Genomic DNA, 22,343 nt, shown 5'->3' with positions numbered 1-22,343 from the left:
TCACACTAAAAACAAGATAATTTAGGGACAATGGAGATAACATCTCATGTTCCTAGAATCATGCCTAAGGGGCTAGGGACACGCCTTGGAAGTACTATATGTAGTCCACACCCCTCGAGGGCTTTTCACCACACCCTTGCAATTGTAGCAACAAATCGCATGCTGGCTTAATTGATGTTGTGAATTATTAGATGTAATTGTGCCTTATTATAAGTAAGCTCATGAAAAAAGAATAATTTCAAAATTGAACTTAGTACTGGTTTTATTGAAAAATCTGTCCACATGCATGAATTGGTTGTTTTCTAATTCATCCATTTTATGCTGAATATATATACTAGCATCACCAAGTATCAGTGTTTTAAGACCATCATGCAATAGTATGGTTTAATTTCTTTAATGCTTTTTAGTTTTTAACAAATCAACAAAATTTATGGAGCCTACTCCCAAATGAGTGTGCATAAATTAACCACAACAATGGAGGCCCCATAAACTATATCGAATTCTCTCAATCAAGTGTTTCATCTTATTGAGAGGAAGCTCAATCAATGCATTTTTGAATTATTACTTGGTTTGATGTATGTGTACATAAAATTTTTGATCTATTTGACTTAATTTATGCATCTTATATTTTTTGGGATACATGATTAGTCCCATATTTTTATGGTCTTATTTTTTAAGTTTGGAATTTGTACTACTTCTTGGAGGTCAAGTTTGTCAAATTTCAAGGAGCATTGCAAAAGTTATGGGCCGATCAAGTTACCCACATAAAAAAGACTCCTTGAATTACCCAAGCTTGCATCTACCCCCAAACTAATCATCTTTATTTGATATTTGAAGGCACCACTCTTTTTAAGAAAACATTTCTTTCTACTAGAAGTTTAAACATCAAGATTACTATTTGTTTATATAATATTAGAAATAAAGGATCAAAATTTTGGGCACAATCAGCTTGTTTTAATATCTATATTTTAGAAAAGAAGTAGAAAATAAAAAAACTATACATTCATCAAAATAATTCAACCATTTAGGAGAGAAGCATATCATTATTCACACCATGGGTATTAAAGTACATTGATGAAGCATACCACCCATGATCTAATCACAATATAATAACTAGAAATAGGCATAGATTTGGAAACTTTTAAAAATTAAAAAGAGAATAGTGTCCAATTTGATATTTTAAAAAATAAAATGCATGAACAATAAGAGAAGGTTGGTGTAGATGAATAAGCACATGGTTGAAAATAGTTAAAATGAGACAAAAGTGGAGGTGGGCATGTTCATCATCCATTTTCCCGATACTTTCAACCAAAATAGCCAAAATATTGTGGAAGTGGACGTGAGTTTATAAGAATGCATTAATATATTATATATCAATAAATATAAAATTCCTATCTTGAAGTAAATCATAAAAAAGTGGGATGAATTTTTGTCTTTTGAAAATATAATGATAATCTAAAATTTAACTTGATTTTTTTTCTAAATTTCCATTTACACAAATTACGATTATCTTCTTTTTTTCTTCTTCTAAAGTTCCATTTAAACAAATTAGGGTTATCGTCACATATGAGAACTAGTGGTAATCCTCTAGATTTAGTTAAGTTCAAGATTATTTTGCTTTCAAGGGGTGAACTACTAAGAAACCTTTGCATCACTTGCATTCAAGAGGGATTTTAAAAAAAACTTATTTAATGGGGGTTGTAATTGCCTCTTTTCTTCAGAAAATTTCACCTGATCATTTGATTTTAAAAACTCCTCTTCTTAAATTTTGTCACATTTCCAAAATAATAAACCCTTTGTGTTGAACTCATGTGGTACATTTACTTGTTTCTAGCTGAACGCTTTGAGGTTTGCTTCAATGGGTAGAGAGATGGTGAATAAAAGAAGTTGTATATGTAAGGGAATCACACTAAAAACAAGATAATTTAGGAACAATGGAGATAGGGATCATCTTTGTCATTACAATTTTCAGGTTTTCAAACAAACTACCCAAGATAATAACTTGACTAGTTGAAAATGTATAAAAACCAGAAAATAAATTAATGAAAAAGTGAGAGATGAAGAAACTCATAACTTTTAAAAAAGAAATGATACAAGATAATGATTGGGATGTGGATTTTTGTGTCCATTGTTGTGATACATTGCTCATATTTGTTTATTGACTAGTGTGATTGAAAATGCTTGGGGAAAATGACAATGAGCACACATATATCTCCGTTTTTGTCTTATTTCCTTTTTTTCATGGGCATCTTTATGGACTTTTTCCTCCTCTTGTTGCTTCATCATTATGCAAATTTTCAAACTAGTCAACATCTTTCTTTCTATTATTGCCCTTAGTTTCAAACCATTCATAATCATGTCACCTCTATTGTTTTCATTATACGTATGTGTGCTCTTCTCCATTATTTGCAATATAGACCATGGTGTTAGTAATTCCAGCCTTCTTCAATATATGGATTATATCTTTTCATAATGTAGTCAATACAATGGGGTGCCTCTTATCTTCTTTTCTTGAAATATAGACCATGCAATATAGACCATGGTGTTACTAACACCATGCAATATAGACCATGGTGTTAGTAATTCCAGCCTTCTTCAATATATGGATTATATCTTTTCATAATGTAGTCAATACAATGGGGTGCCTCTTATCTTCTTTTCTTGAATGTGCGTAAGAAGTCCATTGTTTCAATTATTGAGGTAGAGAGATGGTGAATAAAAGAAGGTGTATATGAAAGGGAATCACACTAAAAACAAGATAATTTAGGGACAATGGAGATAACATCTCATGTTCCTAGAATCATGCCTAAGGGGCTAGGGACACCCCTTGGAAGTACTATATGTAGTCCACACCCCTCGAGGGCTTTTCACCACACCCTTGCAATTGTAGCAACAAATCGCATGCTGGCTTAATTGATGTTGTGAATTATTAGATGTAATTGTGCCTTATTATAAGTAAGCTCATGAAAAAAGAATAATTTCAAAATTGAACTTAGTACTGGTTTTATTGAAAAATCTGTCCACATGCATGAATTGGTTGTTTTCTAATTCATCCATTTTATGCTGAATATATATACTAGCATCACCAAGTATCAGTGTTTTAAGACCATCATGCAATAGTATGGTTTAATTTCTTTAATGCTTTTTAGTTTTTAACAAATCAACAAAATTTATGGAGCCTACTCCCAAATGAGTGTGCATAAATTAACCACAACAATGGAGGCCCCATAAACTATATCGAATTCTCTCAATCAAGTGTTTCATCTTATTGAGAGGAAGCTCAATCAATGCATTTTTGAATTATTACTTGGTTTGATGTATGTGTACATAAAATTTTTGATCTATTTGACTTAATTTATGCATCTTATATTTTTTGGGATACATGATTAGTCCCATATTTTTATGGTCTTATTTTTTAAGTTTGGAATTTGTACTACTTCTTGGAGGTCAAGTTTGTCAAATTTCAAGGAGCATTGCAAAAGTTATGGGCCGATCAAGTTACCCACATAAAAAAGACTCCTTGAATTACCCAAGCTTGCATCTACCCCCAAACTAATCATCTTTATTTGATATTTGAAGGCACCACTCTTTTTAAGAAAACATTTCTTTCTACTAGAAGTTTAAACATCAAGATTACTATTTGTTTATATAATATTAGAAATAAAGGATCAAAATTTTGGGCACAATCAGCTTGTTTTAATATCTATATTTTAGAAAAGAAGTAGAAAATAAAAAAACTATACATTCATCAAAATAATTCAACCATTTAGGAGAGAAGCATATCATTATTCACACCATGGGTATTAAAGTACATTGATGAAGCATACCACCCATGATCTAATCACAATATAATAACTAGAAATAGGCATAGATTTGGAAACTTTTAAAAATTAAAAAGAGAATAGTGTCCAATTTGATATTTTAAAAAATAAAATGCATGAACAATAAGAGAAGGTTGGTGTAGATGAATAAGCACATGGTTGAAAATAGTTAAAATGAGACAAAAGTGGAGGTGGGCATGTTCATCATCCATTTTCCCGATACTTTCAACCAAAATAGCCAAAATATTGTGGAAGTGGACGTGAGTTTATAAGAATGCATTAATATATTATATATCAATAAATATAAAATTCCTATCTTGAAGTAAATCATAAAAAAGTGGGATGAATTTTTGTCTTTTGAAAATATAATGATAATCTAAAATTTAACTTGTTTTTTTTTCTAAATTTCCATTTACACAAATTACGATTATCTTCTTTTTTTCTTCTTCTAAAGTTCCATTTAAACAAATTAGGGTTATCGTCACATATGAGAACTAGTGGTAATCCTCTAGATTTAGTTAAGTTCAAGATTATTTTGCTTTCAAGGGGTGAACTACTAAGAAACCTTTGCATCACTTGCATTCAAGAGGGATTTTAAAAAAAACTTATTTAATGGGGGTTGTAATTGCCTCTTTTCTTCAGAAAATTTCACCTGATCATTTGATTTTAAAAACTCCTCTTCTTAAATTTTGTCACATTTCCAAAATAATAAACCCTTTGTGTTGAACTCATGTGGTACATTTACTTGTTTCTAGCTGAACGCTTTGAGGTTTGCTTCAATGGGTAGAGAGATGGTGAATAAAAGAAGTTGTATATGTAAGGGAATCACACTAAAAACAAGATAATTTAGGAACAATGGAGATAGGGATCATCTTTGTCATTACAATTTTCAGGTTTTCAAACAAACTACCCAAGATAATAACTTGACTAGTTGAAAATGTATAAAAACCAGAAAATAAATTAATGAAAAAGTGAGAGATGAAGAAACTCATAACTTTTAAAAAAGAAATGATACAAGATAATGATTGGGATGTGGATTTTTGTGTCCATTGTTGTGATACATTGCTCATATTTGTTTATTGACTAGTGTGATTGAAAATGCTTGGGGAAAATGACAATGAGCACACATATATCTCCGTTTTTGTCTTATTTCCTTTTTTTCATGGGCATCTTTATGGACTTTTTCCTCCTCTTGTTGCTTCATCATTATGCAAATTTTCAAACTAGTCAACATCTTTCTTTCTATTATTGCCCTTAGTTTCAAACCATTCATAATCATGTCACCTCTATTGTTTTCATTATACGTATGTGTGCTCTTCTCCATTATTTGCAATATAGACCATGGTGTTAGTAATTCCAGCCTTCTTCAATATATGGATTATATCTTTTCATAATGTAGTCAATACAATGGGGTGCCTCTTATCTTCTTTTCTTGAAATATAGACCATGCAATATAGACCATGGTGTTACTAACACCATGCAATATAGACCATGGTGTTAGTAATTCCAGCCTTCTTCAATATATGGATTATATCTTTTCATAATGTAGTCAATACAATGGGGTGCCTCTTATCTTCTTTTCTTGAATGTGCGTAAGAAGTCCATTGTTTCAATTATTGAGGTAGAGAGATGGTGAATAAAAGAAGGTGTATATGAAAGGGAATCACACTAAAAACAAGATAATTTAGGGACAATGGAGATAACATCTCATGTTCCTAGAATCATGCCTAAGGGGCTAGGGACACCCCTTGGAAGTACTATATGTAGTCCACACCCCTCGAGGGCTTTTCACCACACCCTTGCAATTGTAGCAACAAATCGCATGCTGGCTTAATTGATGTTGTGAATTATTAGATGTAATTGTGCCTTATTATAAGTAAGCTCATGAAAAAAGAATAATTTCAAAATTGAACTTAGTACTGGTTTTATTGAAAAATCTGTCCACATGCATGAATTGGTTGTTTTCTAATTCATCCATTTTATGCTGAATATATATACTAGCATCACCAAGTATCAGTGTTTTAAGACCATCATGCAATAGTATGGTTTAATTTCTTTAATGCTTTTTAGTTTTTAACAAATCAACAAAATTTATGGAGCCTACTCCCAAATGAGTGTGCATAAATTAACCACAACAATGGAGGCCCCATAAACTATATCGAATTCTCTCAATCAAGTGTTTCATCTTATTGAGAGGAAGCTCAATCAATGCATTTTTGAATTATTACTTGGTTTGATGTATGTGTACATAAAATTTTTGATCTATTTGACTTAATTTATGCATCTTATATTTTTTGGGATACATGATTAGTCCCATATTTTTATGGTCTTATTTTTTAAGTTTGGAATTTGTACTACTTCTTGGAGGTCAAGTTTGTCAAATTTCAAGGAGCATTGCAAAAGTTATGGGCCGATCAAGTTACCCACATAAAAAAGACTCCTTGAATTACCCAAGCTTGCATCTACCCCCAAACTAATCATCTTTATTTGATATTTGAAGGCACCACTCTTTTTAAGAAAACATTTCTTTCTACTAGAAGTTTAAACATCAAGATTACTATTTGTTTATATAATATTAGAAATAAAGGATCAAAATTTTGGGCACAATCAGCTTGTTTTAATATCTATATTTTAGAAAAGAAGTAGAAAATAAAAAAACTATACATTCATCAAAATAATTCAACCATTTAGGAGAGAAGCATATCATTATTCACACCATGGGTATTAAAGTACATTGATGAAGCATACCACCCATGATCTAATCACAATATAATAACTAGAAATAGGCATAGATTTGGAAACTTTTAAAAATTAAAAAGAGAATAGTGTCCAATTTGATATTTTAAAAAATAAAATGCATGAACAATAAGAGAAGGTTGGTGTAGATGAATAAGCACATGGTTGAAAATAGTTAAAATGAGACAAAAGTGGAGGTGGGCATGTTCATCATCCATTTTCCCGATACTTTCAACCAAAATAGCCAAAATATTGTGGAAGTGGACGTGAGTTTATAAGAATGCATTAATATATTATATATCAATAAATATAAAATTCCTATCTTGAAGTAAATCATAAAAAAGTGGGATGAATTTTTGTCTTTTGAAAATATAATGATAATCTAAAATTTAACTTGTTTTTTTTTCTAAATTTCCATTTACACAAATTACGATTATCTTCTTTTTTTCTTCTTCTAAAGTTCCATTTAAACAAATTAGGGTTATCGTCACATATGAGAACTAGTGGTAATCCTCTAGATTTAGTTAAGTTCAAGATTATTTTGCTTTCAAGGGGTGAACTACTAAGAAACCTTTGCATCACTTGCATTCAAGAGGGATTTTAAAAAAAACTTATTTAATGGGGGTTGTAATTGCCTCTTTTCTTCAGAAAATTTCACCTGATCATTTGATTTTAAAAACTCCTCTTCTTAAATTTTGTCACATTTCCAAAATAATAAACCCTTTGTGTTGAACTCATGTGGTACATTTACTTGTTTCTAGCTGAACGCTTTGAGGTTTGCTTCAATGGGTAGAGAGATGGTGAATAAAAGAAGTTGTATATGTAAGGGAATCACACTAAAAACAAGATAATTTAGGAACAATGGAGATAGGGATCATCTTTGTCATTACAATTTTCAGGTTTTCAAACAAACTACCCAAGATAATAACTTGACTAGTTGAAAATGTATAAAAACCAGAAAATAAATTAATGAAAAAGTGAGAGATGAAGAAACTCATAACTTTTAAAAAAGAAATGATACAAGATAATGATTGGGATGTGGATTTTTGTGTCCATTGTTGTGATACATTGCTCATATTTGTTTATTGACTAGTGTGATTGAAAATGCTTGGGGAAAATGACAATGAGCACACATATATCTCCGTTTTTGTCTTATTTCCTTTTTTTCATGGGCATCTTTATGGACTTTTTCCTCCTCTTGTTGCTTCATCATTATGCAAATTTTCAAACTAGTCAACATCTTTCTTTCTATTATTGCCCTTAGTTTCAAACCATTCATAATCATGTCACCTCTATTGTTTTCATTATACGTATGTGTGCTCTTCTCCATTATTTGCAATATAGACCATGGTGTTAGTAATTCCAGCCTTCTTCAATATATGGATTATATCTTTTCATAATGTAGTCAATACAATGGGGTGCCTCTTATCTTCTTTTCTTGAAATATAGACCATGCAATATAGACCATGGTGTTACTAACACCATGCAATATAGACCATGGTGTTAGTAATTCCAGCCTTCTTCAATATATGGATTATATCTTTTCATAATGTAGTCAATACAATGGGGTGCCTCTTATCTTCTTTTCTTGAATGTGCGTAAGAAGTCCATTGTTTCAATTATTGAGGTAGAGAGATGGTGAATAAAAGAAGGTGTATATGAAAGGGAATCACACTAAAAACAAGATAATTTAGGGACAATGGAGATAACATCTCATGTTCCTAGAATCATGCCTAAGGGGCTAGGGACACCCCTTGGAAGTACTATATGTAGTCCACACCCCTCGAGGGCTTTTCACCACACCCTTGCAATTGTAGCAACAAATCGCATGCTGGCTTAATTGATGTTGTGAATTATTAGATGTAATTGTGCCTTATTATAAGTAAGCTCATGAAAAAAGAATAATTTCAAAATTGAACTTAGTACTGGTTTTATTGAAAAATCTGTCCACATGCATGAATTGGTTGTTTTCTAATTCATCCATTTTATGCTGAATATATATACTAGCATCACCAAGTATCAGTGTTTTAAGACCATCATGCAATAGTATGGTTTAATTTCTTTAATGCTTTTTAGTTTTTAACAAATCAACAAAATTTATGGAGCCTACTCCCAAATGAGTGTGCATAAATTAACCACAACAATGGAGGCCCCATAAACTATATCGAATTCTCTCAATCAAGTGTTTCATCTTATTGAGAGGAAGCTCAATCAATGCATTTTTGAATTATTACTTGGTTTGATGTATGTGTACATAAAATTTTTGATCTATTTGACTTAATTTATGCATCTTATATTTTTTGGGATACATGATTAGTCCCATATTTTTATGGTCTTATTTTTTAAGTTTGGAATTTGTACTACTTCTTGGAGGTCAAGTTTGTCAAATTTCAAGGAGCATTGCAAAAGTTATGGGCCGATCAAGTTACCCACATAAAAAAGACTCCTTGAATTACCCAAGCTTGCATCTACCCCCAAACTAATCATCTTTATTTGATATTTGAAGGCACCACTCTTTTTAAGAAAACATTTCTTTCTACTAGAAGTTTAAACATCAAGATTACTATTTGTTTATATAATATTAGAAATAAAGGATCAAAATTTTGGGCACAATCAGCTTGTTTTAATATCTATATTTTAGAAAAGAAGTAGAAAATAAAAAAACTATACATTCATCAAAATAATTCAACCATTTAGGAGAGAAGCATATCATTATTCACACCATGGGTATTAAAGTACATTGATGAAGCATACCACCCATGATCTAATCACAATATAATAACTAGAAATAGGCATAGATTTGGAAACTTTTAAAAATTAAAAAGAGAATAGTGTCCAATTTGATATTTTAAAAAATAAAATGCATGAACAATAAGAGAAGGTTGGTGTAGATGAATAAGCACATGGTTGAAAATAGTTAAAATGAGACAAAAGTGGAGGTGGGCATGTTCATCATCCATTTTCCCGATACTTTCAACCAAAATAGCCAAAATATTGTGGAAGTGGACGTGAGTTTATAAGAATGCATTAATATATTATATATCAATAAATATAAAATTCCTATCTTGAAGTAAATCATAAAAAAGTGGGATGAATTTTTGTCTTTTGAAAATATAATGATAATCTAAAATTTAACTTGTTTTTTTTTCTAAATTTCCATTTACACAAATTACGATTATCTTCTTTTTTTCTTCTTCTAAAGTTCCATTTAAACAAATTAGGGTTATCGTCACATATGAGAACTAGTGGTAATCCTCTAGATTTAGTTAAGTTCAAGATTATTTTGCTTTCAAGGGGTGAACTACTAAGAAACCTTTGCATCACTTGCATTCAAGAGGGATTTTAAAAAAAACTTATTTAATGGGGGTTGTAATTGCCTCTTTTCTTCAGAAAATTTCACCTGATCATTTGATTTTAAAAACTCCTCTTCTTAAATTTTGTCACATTTCCAAAATAATAAACCCTTTGTGTTGAACTCATGTGGTACATTTACTTGTTTCTAGCTGAACGCTTTGAGGTTTGCTTCAATGGGTAGAGAGATGGTGAATAAAAGAAGTTGTATATGTAAGGGAATCACACTAAAAACAAGATAATTTAGGAACAATGGAGATAGGGATCATCTTTGTCATTACAATTTTCAGGTTTTCAAACAAACTACCCAAGATAATAACTTGACTAGTTGAAAATGTATAAAAACCAGAAAATACATTAATGAAAAAGTGAGAGATGAAGAAACTCATAACTTTTAAAAAAGAAATGATACAAGATAATGATTGGGATGTGGATTTTTGTGTCCATTGTTGTGATACATTGCTCATATTTGTTTATTGACTAGTGTGATTGAAAATGCTTGGGGAAAATGACAATGAGCACACATATATCTCCGTTTTTGTCTTATTTCCTTTTTTTCATGGGCATCTTTATGGACTTTTTCCTCCTCTTGTTGCTTCATCATTATGCAAATTTTCAAACTAGTCAACGTCTTTCTTTCTATTATTGCCCTTAGTTTCAAACCATTCATAATCATGTCACCTCTATTGTTTTCATTATACGTATGTGTGCTCTTCTCCATTATTTGCAATATAGACCATGGTGTTAGTAATTCCAGCCTTCTTCAATATATGGATTATATCTTTTCATAATGTAGTCAATACAATGGGGTGCCTCTTATCTTCTTTTCTTGAAATATAGACCATGCAATATAGACCATGGTGTTACTAACACCATGCAATATAGACCATGGTGTTAGTAATTCCAGCCTTCTTCAATATATGGATTATATCTTTTCATAATGTAGTCAATACAATGGGGTGCCTCTTATCTTCTTTTCTTGAATGTGCGTAAGAAGTCCATTGTTTCAATTATTGAGGTAGAGAGATGGTGAATAAAAGAAGGTGTATATGAAAGGGAATCACACTAAAAACAAGATAATTTAGGGACAATGGAGATAACATCTCATGTTCCTAGAATCATGCCTAAGGGGCTAGGGACACCCCTTGGAAGTACTATATGTAGTCCACACCCCTCGAGGGCTTTTCACCACACCCTTGCAATTGTAGCAACAAATCGCATGCTGGCTTAATTGATGTTGTGAATTATTAGATGTAATTGTGCCTTATTATAAGTAAGCTCATGAAAAAAGAATAATTTCAAAATTGAACTTAGTACTGGTTTTATTGAAAAATCTGTCCACATGCATGAATTGGTTGTTTTCTAATTCATCCATTTTATGCTGAATATATATACTAGCATCACCAAGTATGCTGAATATATATACTAGCATCACCAAGTATCAGTGTTTTAAGACCATCATGCAATAGTATGGTTTAATTTCTTTAATGCTTTTTAGTTTTTAACAAATCAACAAAATTTATGGAGCCTACTCCCAAATGAGTGTGCATAAATTAACCACAACAATGGAGGCCCCATAAACTATATCGAATTCTCTCAATCAAGTGTTTCATCTTATTGAGAGGAAGCTCAATCAATGCACTTTTGAATTATTACTTGGTTTGATGTATGTGTACATAAAATTTTTGATCTATTTGACATAATTAATGCATCTTATATTTTTTGGGATACATGATTAGTCCCATATTTTTATGGTCTTATTTTTTAAGTTTGGAATTTGTACTACTTCTTGGAGGTCAAGTTTGTCAAATTTCAAGGAGCATTGCAAAAGTTATGGGCCGATCAAGTTACCCACATAAAAAAGACTCCTTGAATTACCCAAGCTTGCATCTACCCCCAAACTAATCATCTTTATTTGATATTTGAAGGCACCACTCTTTTTAAGAAAACATTTCTTTCTACTAGAAGTTTAAACATCAAGATTACTATTTGTTTATATAATATTAGAAATAAAGGATCAAAATTTTGGGCACAATCAGCTTGTTTTAATATCTATATTTTAGAAAAGAAGTAGAAAATAAAAAAACTATACATTCATCAAAATAATTCAACCATTTAGGAGAGAAGCATATCATTATTCACACCATGGGTATTAAAGTACATTGATGAAGCATACCACCCATGATCTAATCACAATATAATAACTAGAAATAGGCATAGATTTGGAAACTTTTAAAAATTAAAAAGAGAATAGTGTCCAATTTGATATTTTAAAAAATAAAATGCATGAACAATAAGAGAAGGTTGGTGTAGATGAATAAGCACATGGTCGAAAATAGTTAAAATGAGACAAAAGTGGAGGTGGGCATGTTCATCATCCATTTTCCCGATACTTTCAACCAAAATAGCCAAAATATTGTGGAAGTGGACGTGAGTTTATAAGAATGCATTAATATATTATATATCAATAAATATAAAATTCCTATCTTGAAGTAAATCATAAAAAAGTGGGATGAATTTTTGTCTTTTGAAAATATAATGATAATCTAAAATTTAACTTGTTTTTTTTCCTAAATTTCCATTTACACAAATTACGATTATCTTCTTTTTTTCTTCTTCTAAAGTTCCATTTAAACAAATTAGGGTTATCGTCACATATGAGAACTAGTGGTAATCCTCTAGATTTAGTTAAGTTCAAGATTATTTTGCTTTCAAGGGGTGAACTACTAAGAAACCTTTGCATCACTTGCATTCAAGAGGGATTTTAAAAAAAAACTTATTTAATGGGGGTTGTAATTGCCTCTTTTCTTCAGAAAATTTCACCTGATCATTTGATTTTAAAAACTCCTCTTCTTAAATTTTGTCACATTTCCAAAATAATAAACCCTTTGTGTTGAACTCATGTGGTACATTTACTTGTTTCTAGCTGAACCCTTTGAGGTTTGCTTCAATGGGTAGAGAGATGGTGAATAAAAGAGGTTGTATATGTAAGGGAATCACGCTAAAAACAAGATAATTTAGGAACAATGGAGATAGGGATCATCTTTGTCATTACAATTTTCAGGTTTTCAAACAAACTACCCAAGATAATAACTTGACTAGTTGAAAATGTATAAAAACCAGAAAATAAATTAATGAAAAAGTGAGAGATGAAGAAACTCATAACTTTTAAAAAAGAAATGATACAAGATAATGATTGGGATGTGGATTTTTGTGTCCATTGTTGTGATACCTTGCTCATATTTGTTTATTGACTAGTGTGATTGAACATGCTTGGGGAAAATGACAATGAGCACACATATATCTCCATTTTTATCTTATTTCCTTTTTTTCATGGGCATCTTTATAATGGACTTTTTCCTCCTCTTGTTGCTTCATCATTATGCAAATTTTCAAACCAGTCAACATCTTTCTTTCTATTATTGACCTTAGTTTCAAACCATTCATAATCATGTCACCTCTATTGTTTTCATTATGTACGTATGTGTGCTCTTCTCCACCATTATTTGCAATATAGACCATGGTGTTAGTAATTCCAGCCTTGTTCAATATATGGATTATATCTTTTCATAATGTAGTCAATACAATGGGGTGCCTCTTATCTTCTTTTCTTGAAATATAGACCAATGTGCAATATAGACCATGGTGTTACTAACACCATGCAATATAGACCATGGTGTTAGTGATTCCAGCCTTCTTCAATATATGGATTATATCTTTTCATAATGTAGTCAATACAATGGGGTGCCTCTTATCTTCTTTTCTTGAATGTGAGTAAGAAGTCCATTGTTTCAATTATTGAGGTAGAGAGATGGTGAATAAAAGAAGGTGTATATGAAAGGGAATCGCACTAAAAACAAGATAATTTAGGGACAATGGAGATAACATCTCATGTTCCTAGAATCATGCCTAAGGGGCTAGGGACACCCCTTGGAAGTACTATATGTAGTCCACACCCCTCGAGGGCTTTTCACCACACCCTTGCAGTTGTAGCAAGTAGCACACACCCAAGCAACGCAATGGAGAAAATCCTTGGCATCACACTCTCCTCATACTATCCTTCTCTCATGTGCCCTTGCAATGCCTTCTCTTCAGTATACACTCTTCCTCATTCGCTCCTAGTACATAGTAGCTCCACCAGCTGCCGTTTTATTCCCCTCCATAATGCACATTTGATCACCTGCAATGCCCAACCCATTCTCCATAATGTGGAGTTGCCATTGCCCACACTCCATAACGTCTCCCTCCCTATCATCCCCCCTCTCCAGTGTTCCTTCCCCTTGAATTGCCACCCTCACGTTCTCTCTATCATGGAAACTTGCGACTCTTGGTCTTTGTCTCACTTCAACCTGGACCCTCAATCCCCTGAGGGGAAGTTGTTCCTCACTTGCCAGTACCCTTTCCTCGGATGCCTCTTCTTTGCCAACAGTATTGATACGAAGCGTGTGACTGCAAGTGCCAAATATCTCACCTGGTTTTGCTTCTTTGATGGCAAACTGGACGTGCCAGACCAGACCCTGCAGGCAACTGGCTCTTCGCGAGCTGAAGTCATCCGTGGTGCGGCCAGCTTCTTTCATTCAAAAACCATTTCTGATCTTGACAGCACCATCAATCCTGGTGTGGCCAGTGCTGTCATGCACAGTGGGTGGAGCTGGTGGACGGAAGTGATGGAGGATTTGACTCCTACACAGCAATCTCGACTGTTTCAGATCATGATAGACTTGGTTGCTGCTGCCGAAGATCATGGCCCGTTCCGCAAATCGGGAACAGTTCCACAAGTAGAAACGTTCATCCGAAATCGTGGGAAAGCCGTTGGTGTGAGGCCATTATGTCTCCTCATGGAGTACTCGCTACATATAGAGCTAGATGAAGAGACACTGTCCCATCCTCTTATTTGTCAACTCCATGAGGCTGTAATAGGCCATGTCGCCTGGGTGAACGATGTGTGTTCTTTTGAAGCCGAGGCTGCCAAGGGCGATTACTTCAATATCCTTGCCGTGATGTTACTCAATGACGAGTTCTCTAACCTGGAAGACGCCCTTTCCAAAGCTTGCGACTTGATAAAGCAGTGCGATTCTGAATGCGTCCGCTTAATGAACGAGATCAAACAATCCAGCCTAATCCAGAAACCGGGAGTGGAGAGTTACTTGGAAGCGCTAGGGAACTTGATGGCTGGAAATTACTACTGGACCAGTATCTCTTCCCGTTACACCCCGGATGGCATCCCTCGACAAGCCAATACTGCAAATCTCCCTTTCGACCCTGAATGGGTAGCTCATTTGGAGGAGCTCCAAGCCTCCAAAGGGAACTGCAGGGCTTCCTGTTAAGACAACTATGGAGCACAAATAAACATCGCACATGCTACTGCAATAAATCGGGCTCGTTCTGGCTGGGATTTCGCCCCGGAAATGTGACTATGAAGCACTCATAAACATCGCACATGCTACTGCAATTAACTAGGCTTTCGAGCACGTGAGTATATACGTATGCAAGAAACTTGCAATCACTTCTATGTACATATTGCTGATAATGTGAACTTCTCTACTTTAGCACGTTACTATGTACATATTGGTGATAATGTGAACTTCTCTACTTTTGTACATGACCTCATTTTTGCAAAAAATGTTGCGGATTACCCACTACATTCTTTGAATTTGTACACTTGGTGTGAGTTAAGGCTCCAACTTTCCCAAGTATGGTCAATGGACCATTAAGCGCTAGATATGATGCACAAATTAGATTCAAGCTGGTATCATTCACTCCAAACCTGCTTCACCTTCCAATGGGATTATCGAGACCATGGCATCATAAACAAAGGACGCAGAGATGGTGGAAGGCGATCAATGGGAGCCAGGAGCCTTAAACCGATCGATATAAATTCCAACTCATGTATAGCACTCTATGTATACATTCATGGTATTCAATACCCTACTATAGTAATCATTTAAGAGAGAGAGAGATGGATTTCCCATTTTTTGGAAATCAATGTACAAGGGAAAGAGGGAGAATTCAACTAGCAATTATGTATATTTGAGGGGTGTGCTCAGGTGGTGAAGGAGTCATGGGCAAAAAAATGGGTGGGCTTTGAGAAAAGGATGGATGGTGTGGGCAAGTAGGTTTGGATAATGGCTTATTGTGAGCTCATCCACCCAATGGTACTTCATCCCATATATGTGCTATGAGCTTTTATGCACACATCTAAGTTGCACTAGCAAACTAGTACGGTGGTGTGGCCCATCATGAATTCCACCTCAAATGTTATAGACATGTCTTATTTTTCCTTGCCTCACAATCTTCAAGCTTGTTTGCTTTCTTACCTTGTAGCCTCTAATGGTTCTCTCGCAATCCATGATGATCTACACATGCATGATGATATGGCAATGCTGAATGAATCACAAAAAACAGAGACTAACTAGTTTGTGAAGTGAGAAAACAAGAAAATATGATAAGTGTAATGCACCCAAAGAGAAAGGGAGAGCATATCAAATGAAATTGTGCACTACACAAGGTCCAAACAACTAATAAGGGATATACTACCAAATGAAAATGTATAGGTGCACAGGAAAAATAAGGAAGACATTACCACATGAAAGTTTTTGCTAAGCCAACATGTATAAGATTCAATATTTTCTAGAGTGAAAGGAGTGAAAAGTCACCTGGTTCAAGTTTTTCCACAATGAGAGGCATGAGAAAAAATCCCACTAGGTGGATGTGAAATTTTAGCTAATGTGGTTTTCCCCTCTAGCAATACATGTCTACATTTTTCCGTATACCATTAGCTCCCAAGTTAGCCTAAAACGTTTTGTTTTCTAAAATAAGACAAATCGCATGCTGGCTTAATTGATGTTGTGAATTATTAGATGTAATTGTGCCTTATTATAAGTAAGCTCATGGAAAAAGAATAATTTCAAAATTGAACTTAGTACTGGTTTTATTGAAAAATCTGTCCACATGCATGAATTGGTTGTTTTCTAATTCATCCATTTTATGCTGAATATATATACTAGCATCACCAAGTATCAGTGTTTTAAGACCATCATGCAATAGTATGGTTTAATTTCTTTAATGCTTTTTAGTTTTTAACAAATCAACAAAATTTATGGAGCCTACTCCCAAATGAGTGTGCATAAATTAACCACAACAATGGAGGCCCCATAAACTATATCGAATTCTCTCAATCAAGTGTTTCATCTTATTGAGAGGAAGCTCAATCAATGCATTTTTGAATTATTACTTGGTTTGATGTATGTGTACATAAAATTTTTGATCTATTTGACTTAATTTATGCATCTTATATTTTTTGGGATACATGATTAGTCCCATATTTTTATGGTCTTATTTTTTAAGTTTGGAATTTGTACTACTTCTTGGAGGTCAAGTTTGTCAAATTTCAAGGAGCATTGCAAAAGTTATGGGCCGATCAAGTTACCCACATAAAAAAGACTCCTTGAATTACCCAAGCTTGCATCTACCCCCAAACTAATCATCTTTATTTGATATTTGAAGGCACCACCCTTTTTAAGAAAACATTTCTTTCTACTAGAAGTTTAAACATCAAGATTACTATTTGTTTATATAATATTAAAAATAAAGGATCAAAATTTTGGGCACAATCAGCTTGTTTTAATATCTATATTTTAGAAAAGAAGTAGAAAATAAAAAAACTATACATTCATCAAAATAATTCAACCATTTAGGAGAGAAGCATATCATTATTCACACCATGGGTATTAAAGTACATTGATGAAGCATACCACCCATGATCTAATCACAATATAATAACTAGAAATAGGCATAGATTTGGAAACTTTTAAAAATTAAAAAGAGAATAGTGTCCAATTTGATATTTTAAAAAATAAAATGCATGAACAATAAGAGAAGGTTGGTGTAGATGAATAAGCACATGGTTGAAAATAGTTAAAATGAGACAAAAGTGGAGGTGGGCATGTTCATCATCCATTTTCCCGATACTTTCAACCAAAATAGCCAAAATATTGTGGAAGTGGACGTGAGTTTATAAGAATGCATTAATATATTATATATCAATAAATATAAAATTCCTATCTTGAAGTAAATCATAAAAAAGTGGGATGAATTTTTGTCTTTTGAAAATATAATGATAATCTAAAATTTAACTTGATTTTCTAAATTTCCATTTACACAAATTACGATTATCTTCTTTTTTTCTTCTTCTAAAGTTCCATTTAAACAAATTAGGGTTATCGTCACATATGAGAACTAGTGGTAATCCTCTAGATTTAGTTAAGTTCAAGATTATTTTGCTTTCAAGGGGTGAACTACTAAGAAACCTTTGCATCACTTGCATTCAAGACGGATTTAAAAAAAAACTTATTTAATGGGGGTTGTAATTGCCTCTTTTCTTCAGAAAATTTCACCTGATCATTTGATTTTAAAAACTCCTCTTCTTAAATTTTGTCACATTTCCAAAATAATAAACCCTTTGTGTTGAACTCATGTGGTACATTTACTTGTTTCTAGCTGAACGCTTTGAGGTTTGCTTCAATGGGTAGAGAGATGGTGAATAAAAGAAGTTGTATATGTAAGGGAATCACACTAAAAACAAGATAATTTAGGAACAATGGAGATAGGGATCATCTTTGTCATTACAATTTTCAGGTTTTCAAACAAACTACCCAAGATAATAACTTGACTAGTTGAAAATGTATAAAAACCAGAAAATAAATTAATGAAAAAGTGAGAGATGAAGAAACTCATAACTTTTAAAAAAGAAATGATACAAGATAATGATTGGGATGTGGATTTTTGTGTCCATTGTTGTGATACATTGCTCATATTTGTTTATTGACTAGTGTGATTGAAAATGCTTGGGGAAAATGACAATGAGCACACATATATCTCCGTTTTTGTCTTATTTCCTTTTTTTCATGGGCATCTTTATGGACTTTTTCCTCCTCTTGTTGCTTCATCATTATGCAAATTTTCAAACTAGTCAACATCTTTCTTTCTATTATTGCCCTTAGTTTCAAACCATTCATAATCATGTCACCTCTATTGTTTTCATTATACGTATGTGTGCTCTTCTCCATTATTTGCAATATAGACCATGGTGTTAGTAATTCCAGCCTTCTTCAATATATGGATTATATCTTTTCATAATGTAGTCAATACAATGGGGTGCCTCTTATCTTCTTTTCTTGAAATATAGACCATGCAATATAGACCATGGTGTTACTAACACCATGCAATATAGACCATGGTGTTAGTAATTCCAGCCTTCTTCAATATATGGATTATATCTTTTCATAATGTAGTCAATACAATGGGGTGCCTCTTATCTTCTTTTCTTGAATGTGCGTAAGAAGTCCATTGTTTCAATTATTGAGGTAGAGAGATGGTGAATAAAAGAAGGTGTATATGAAAGGGAATCGCACTAAAAACAAGATAATTTAGGGACAATGGAGATAACATCTCATGTTCCTAGAATCATGCCTAAGGGGCTAGGGACACCCCTTGGAAGTACTATATGTAGTCCACACCCCTCGAGGGCTTTTCACCACACCCTTGCAATTGTAGCAACAAATCGCATGCTGGCTTAATTGATGTTGTGAATTATTAGATGTAATTGTGCCTTATTATAAGTAAGCTCATGAAAAAAGAATAATTTCAAAATTGAACTTAGTACTGGTTTTATTGAAAAATCTGTCCACATGCATGAATTGGTTGTTTTCTAATTCATCCATTTTATGCTGAATATATATACTAGCATCACCAAGTATGCTGAATATATATACTAGCATCACCAAGTATCAGTGTTTTAAGACCATCATGCAATAGTATGGTTTAATTTCTTTAATGCTTTTTAGTTTTTAACAAATCAACAAAATTTATGGAGCCTACTCCCAAATGAGTGTGCATAAATTAACCACAACAATGGAGGCCCCATAAACTATATCGAATTCTCTCAATCAAGTGTTTCATCTTATTGAGAGGAAGCTCAATCAATGCACTTTTGAATTATTACTTGGTTTGATGTATGTGTACATAAAATTTTTGATCTATTTGACATAATTAATGCATCTTATATTTTTTGGGATACATGATTAGTCCCATATTTTTATGGTCTTATTTTTTAAGTTTGGAATTTGTACTACTTCTTGGAGGTCAAGTTTGTCAAATTTCAAGGAGCATTGCAAAAGTTATGGGCCGATCAAGTTACCCACATAAAAAAGACTCCTTGAATTACCCAAGCTTGCATCTACCCCCAAACTAATCATCTTTATTTGATATTTGAAGGCACCACTCTTTTTAAGAAAACATTTCTTTCTACTAGAAGTTTAAACATCAAGATTACTATTTGTTTATATAATATTAGAAATAAAGGATCAAAATTTTGGGCACAATCAGCTTGTTTTAATATCTATATTTTAGAAAAGAAGTAGAAAATAAAAAAACTATACATTCATCAAAATAATTCAACCATTTAGGAGAGAAGCATATCATTATTCACACCATGGGTATTAAAGTACATTGATGAAGCATACCACCCATGATCTAATCACAATATAATAACTAGAAATAGGCATAGATTTGGAAACTTTTAAAAATTAAAAAGAGAATAGTGTCCAATTTGATATTTTAAAAAATAAAATGCATGAACAATAAGAGAAGGTTGGTGTAGATGAATAAGCACATGGTTGAAAATAGTTAAAATGAGACAAAAGTGGAGGTGGGCATGTTCATCATCCATTTTCCCGATACTTTCAACCAAAATAGCCAAAATATTGTGGAAGTGGACGTGAGTTTATAAGAATGCATTAATATATTATATATCAATAAATATAAAATTCCTATCTTGAAGTAAATCATAAAAAAGTGGGATGAATTTTTGTCTTTTGAAAATATAATGATAATCTAAAATTTAACTTGTTTTTTTTTCTAAATTTCCATTTACACAAATTACGATTATCTTCTTTTTTTCTTCTTCTAAAGTTCCATTTAAACAAATTAGGGTTATCGTCACATATGAGAACTAGTGGTAATCCTCTAGATTTAGTTAAGTTCAAGATTATTTTGCTTTCAAGGGGTGAACTACTAAGAAACCTTTGCATCACTTGCATTCAAGAGGGATTTTAAAAAAAACTTATTTAATGGGGGTTGTAATTGCCTCTTTTCTTCAGAAAATTTCACCTGATCATTTGATTTTAAAAACTCCTCTTCTTAAATTTTGTCACATTTCCAAAATAATAAACCCTTTGTGTTGAACTCATGTGGTACATTTACTTGTTTCTAGCTGAACGCTTTGAGGTTTGCTTCAATGGGTAGAGAGATGGTGAATAAAAGAAGTTGTATATGTAAGGGAATCACACTAAAAACAAGATAATTTAGGAACAATGGAGATAGGGATCATCTTTGTCATTACAATTTTCAAGTTTTCAAACAAACTACCCAAGATAATAACTTGACTAGTTGAAAATGTATAAAAACCAGAAAATAAATTAATGAAAAAGTGAGAGATGAAGAAACTCATAACTTTTAAAAAAGAAATGATACAAGATAATGATTGGGATGTGGATTTTTGTGTCCATTGTTGTGATACATTGCTCATATTTGTTTATTGACTAGTGTGATTGAAAATGCTTGGGGAAAATGACAATGAGCACACATATATCTCCGTTTTCGTCTTATTTCCTTTTTTTCATGGGCATCTTTATGGACTTTTTCCTCCTCTTGTTGCTTCATCATTATGCAAATTTTCAAACTAGTCAACATCTTTCTTTCTATTATTGCCCTTAGTTTCAAACCATTCATAATCATGTCACCTCTATTGTTTTCATTATACGTATGTGTGCTCTTCTCCATTATTTGCAATATAGACCATGGTGTTAGTAATTCCAGCCTTCTTCAATATATGGATTATATCTTTTCATAATGTAGTCAATACAATGGGGTGCCTCTTATCTTCTTTTCTTGAAATATAGACCATGCAATATAGACCATGGTGTTACTAACACCATGCAATATAGACCATGGTGTTAGTAATTCCAGCCTTCTTCAATATATGGATTATATCTTTTCATAATGTAGTCAATACAATGGGGTGCCTCTTATCTTCTTTTCTTGAATGTGCGTAAGAAGTCCATTGTTTCAATTATTGAGGCAGAGAGATGGTGAATAAAAGAAGGTGTATATGAAAGGGAATCGCACTAAAAACAAGATAATTTAGGGACAATGGAGATAACATCTCATGTTCCTAGAATCATGCCTAAGGGGCTAGGGACACCCCTTGGAAGTACTATATGTAGTCCACACCCCTCGAGGGCTTTTCACCACACCCTTGCAATTGTAGCAACAAATCGCATGCTGGCTTAATTGATGTTGTGAATTATTAGATGTAATTGTGCCTTATTATAAGTAAGCTCATGAAAAAAGAATAATTTCAAAATTGAACTTAGT

The 22,343-nt window shown here is 32.7% G+C and overlaps 1 protein-coding gene across 1 annotated transcript; it reads left to right on the top strand.

Moving 5' to 3' along the window:
• The first annotated feature begins 13,927 nt into the window (after positions 1-13,927).
• Positions 13,928-15,235, top strand: LOC147606242 (microbial Terpene synthase-like protein 13). Its single transcript, XM_086792929.1, has one exon. It carries the CDS (start codon positions 13,928-13,930, stop codon positions 15,233-15,235), a length of 1,308 nt encoding a protein of 435 aa, XP_086649055.1.
• The last annotated feature ends 7,108 nt before the right edge of the window (positions 15,236-22,343 follow it).

This window comes from Cibotium barometz, chromosome 58 (assembly GCF_041138505.1).
Source record: "Cibotium barometz isolate CiBa-2024 chromosome 58, ASM4113850v1, whole genome shotgun sequence".
In the NCBI taxonomy this organism is placed as follows: domain Eukaryota; kingdom Viridiplantae; phylum Streptophyta; class Polypodiopsida; order Cyatheales; family Cibotiaceae; genus Cibotium; species Cibotium barometz.
Note: the sequence above shows the minus strand (reverse complement) of the source record. Positions and strands in the feature narration are given on the sequence as shown.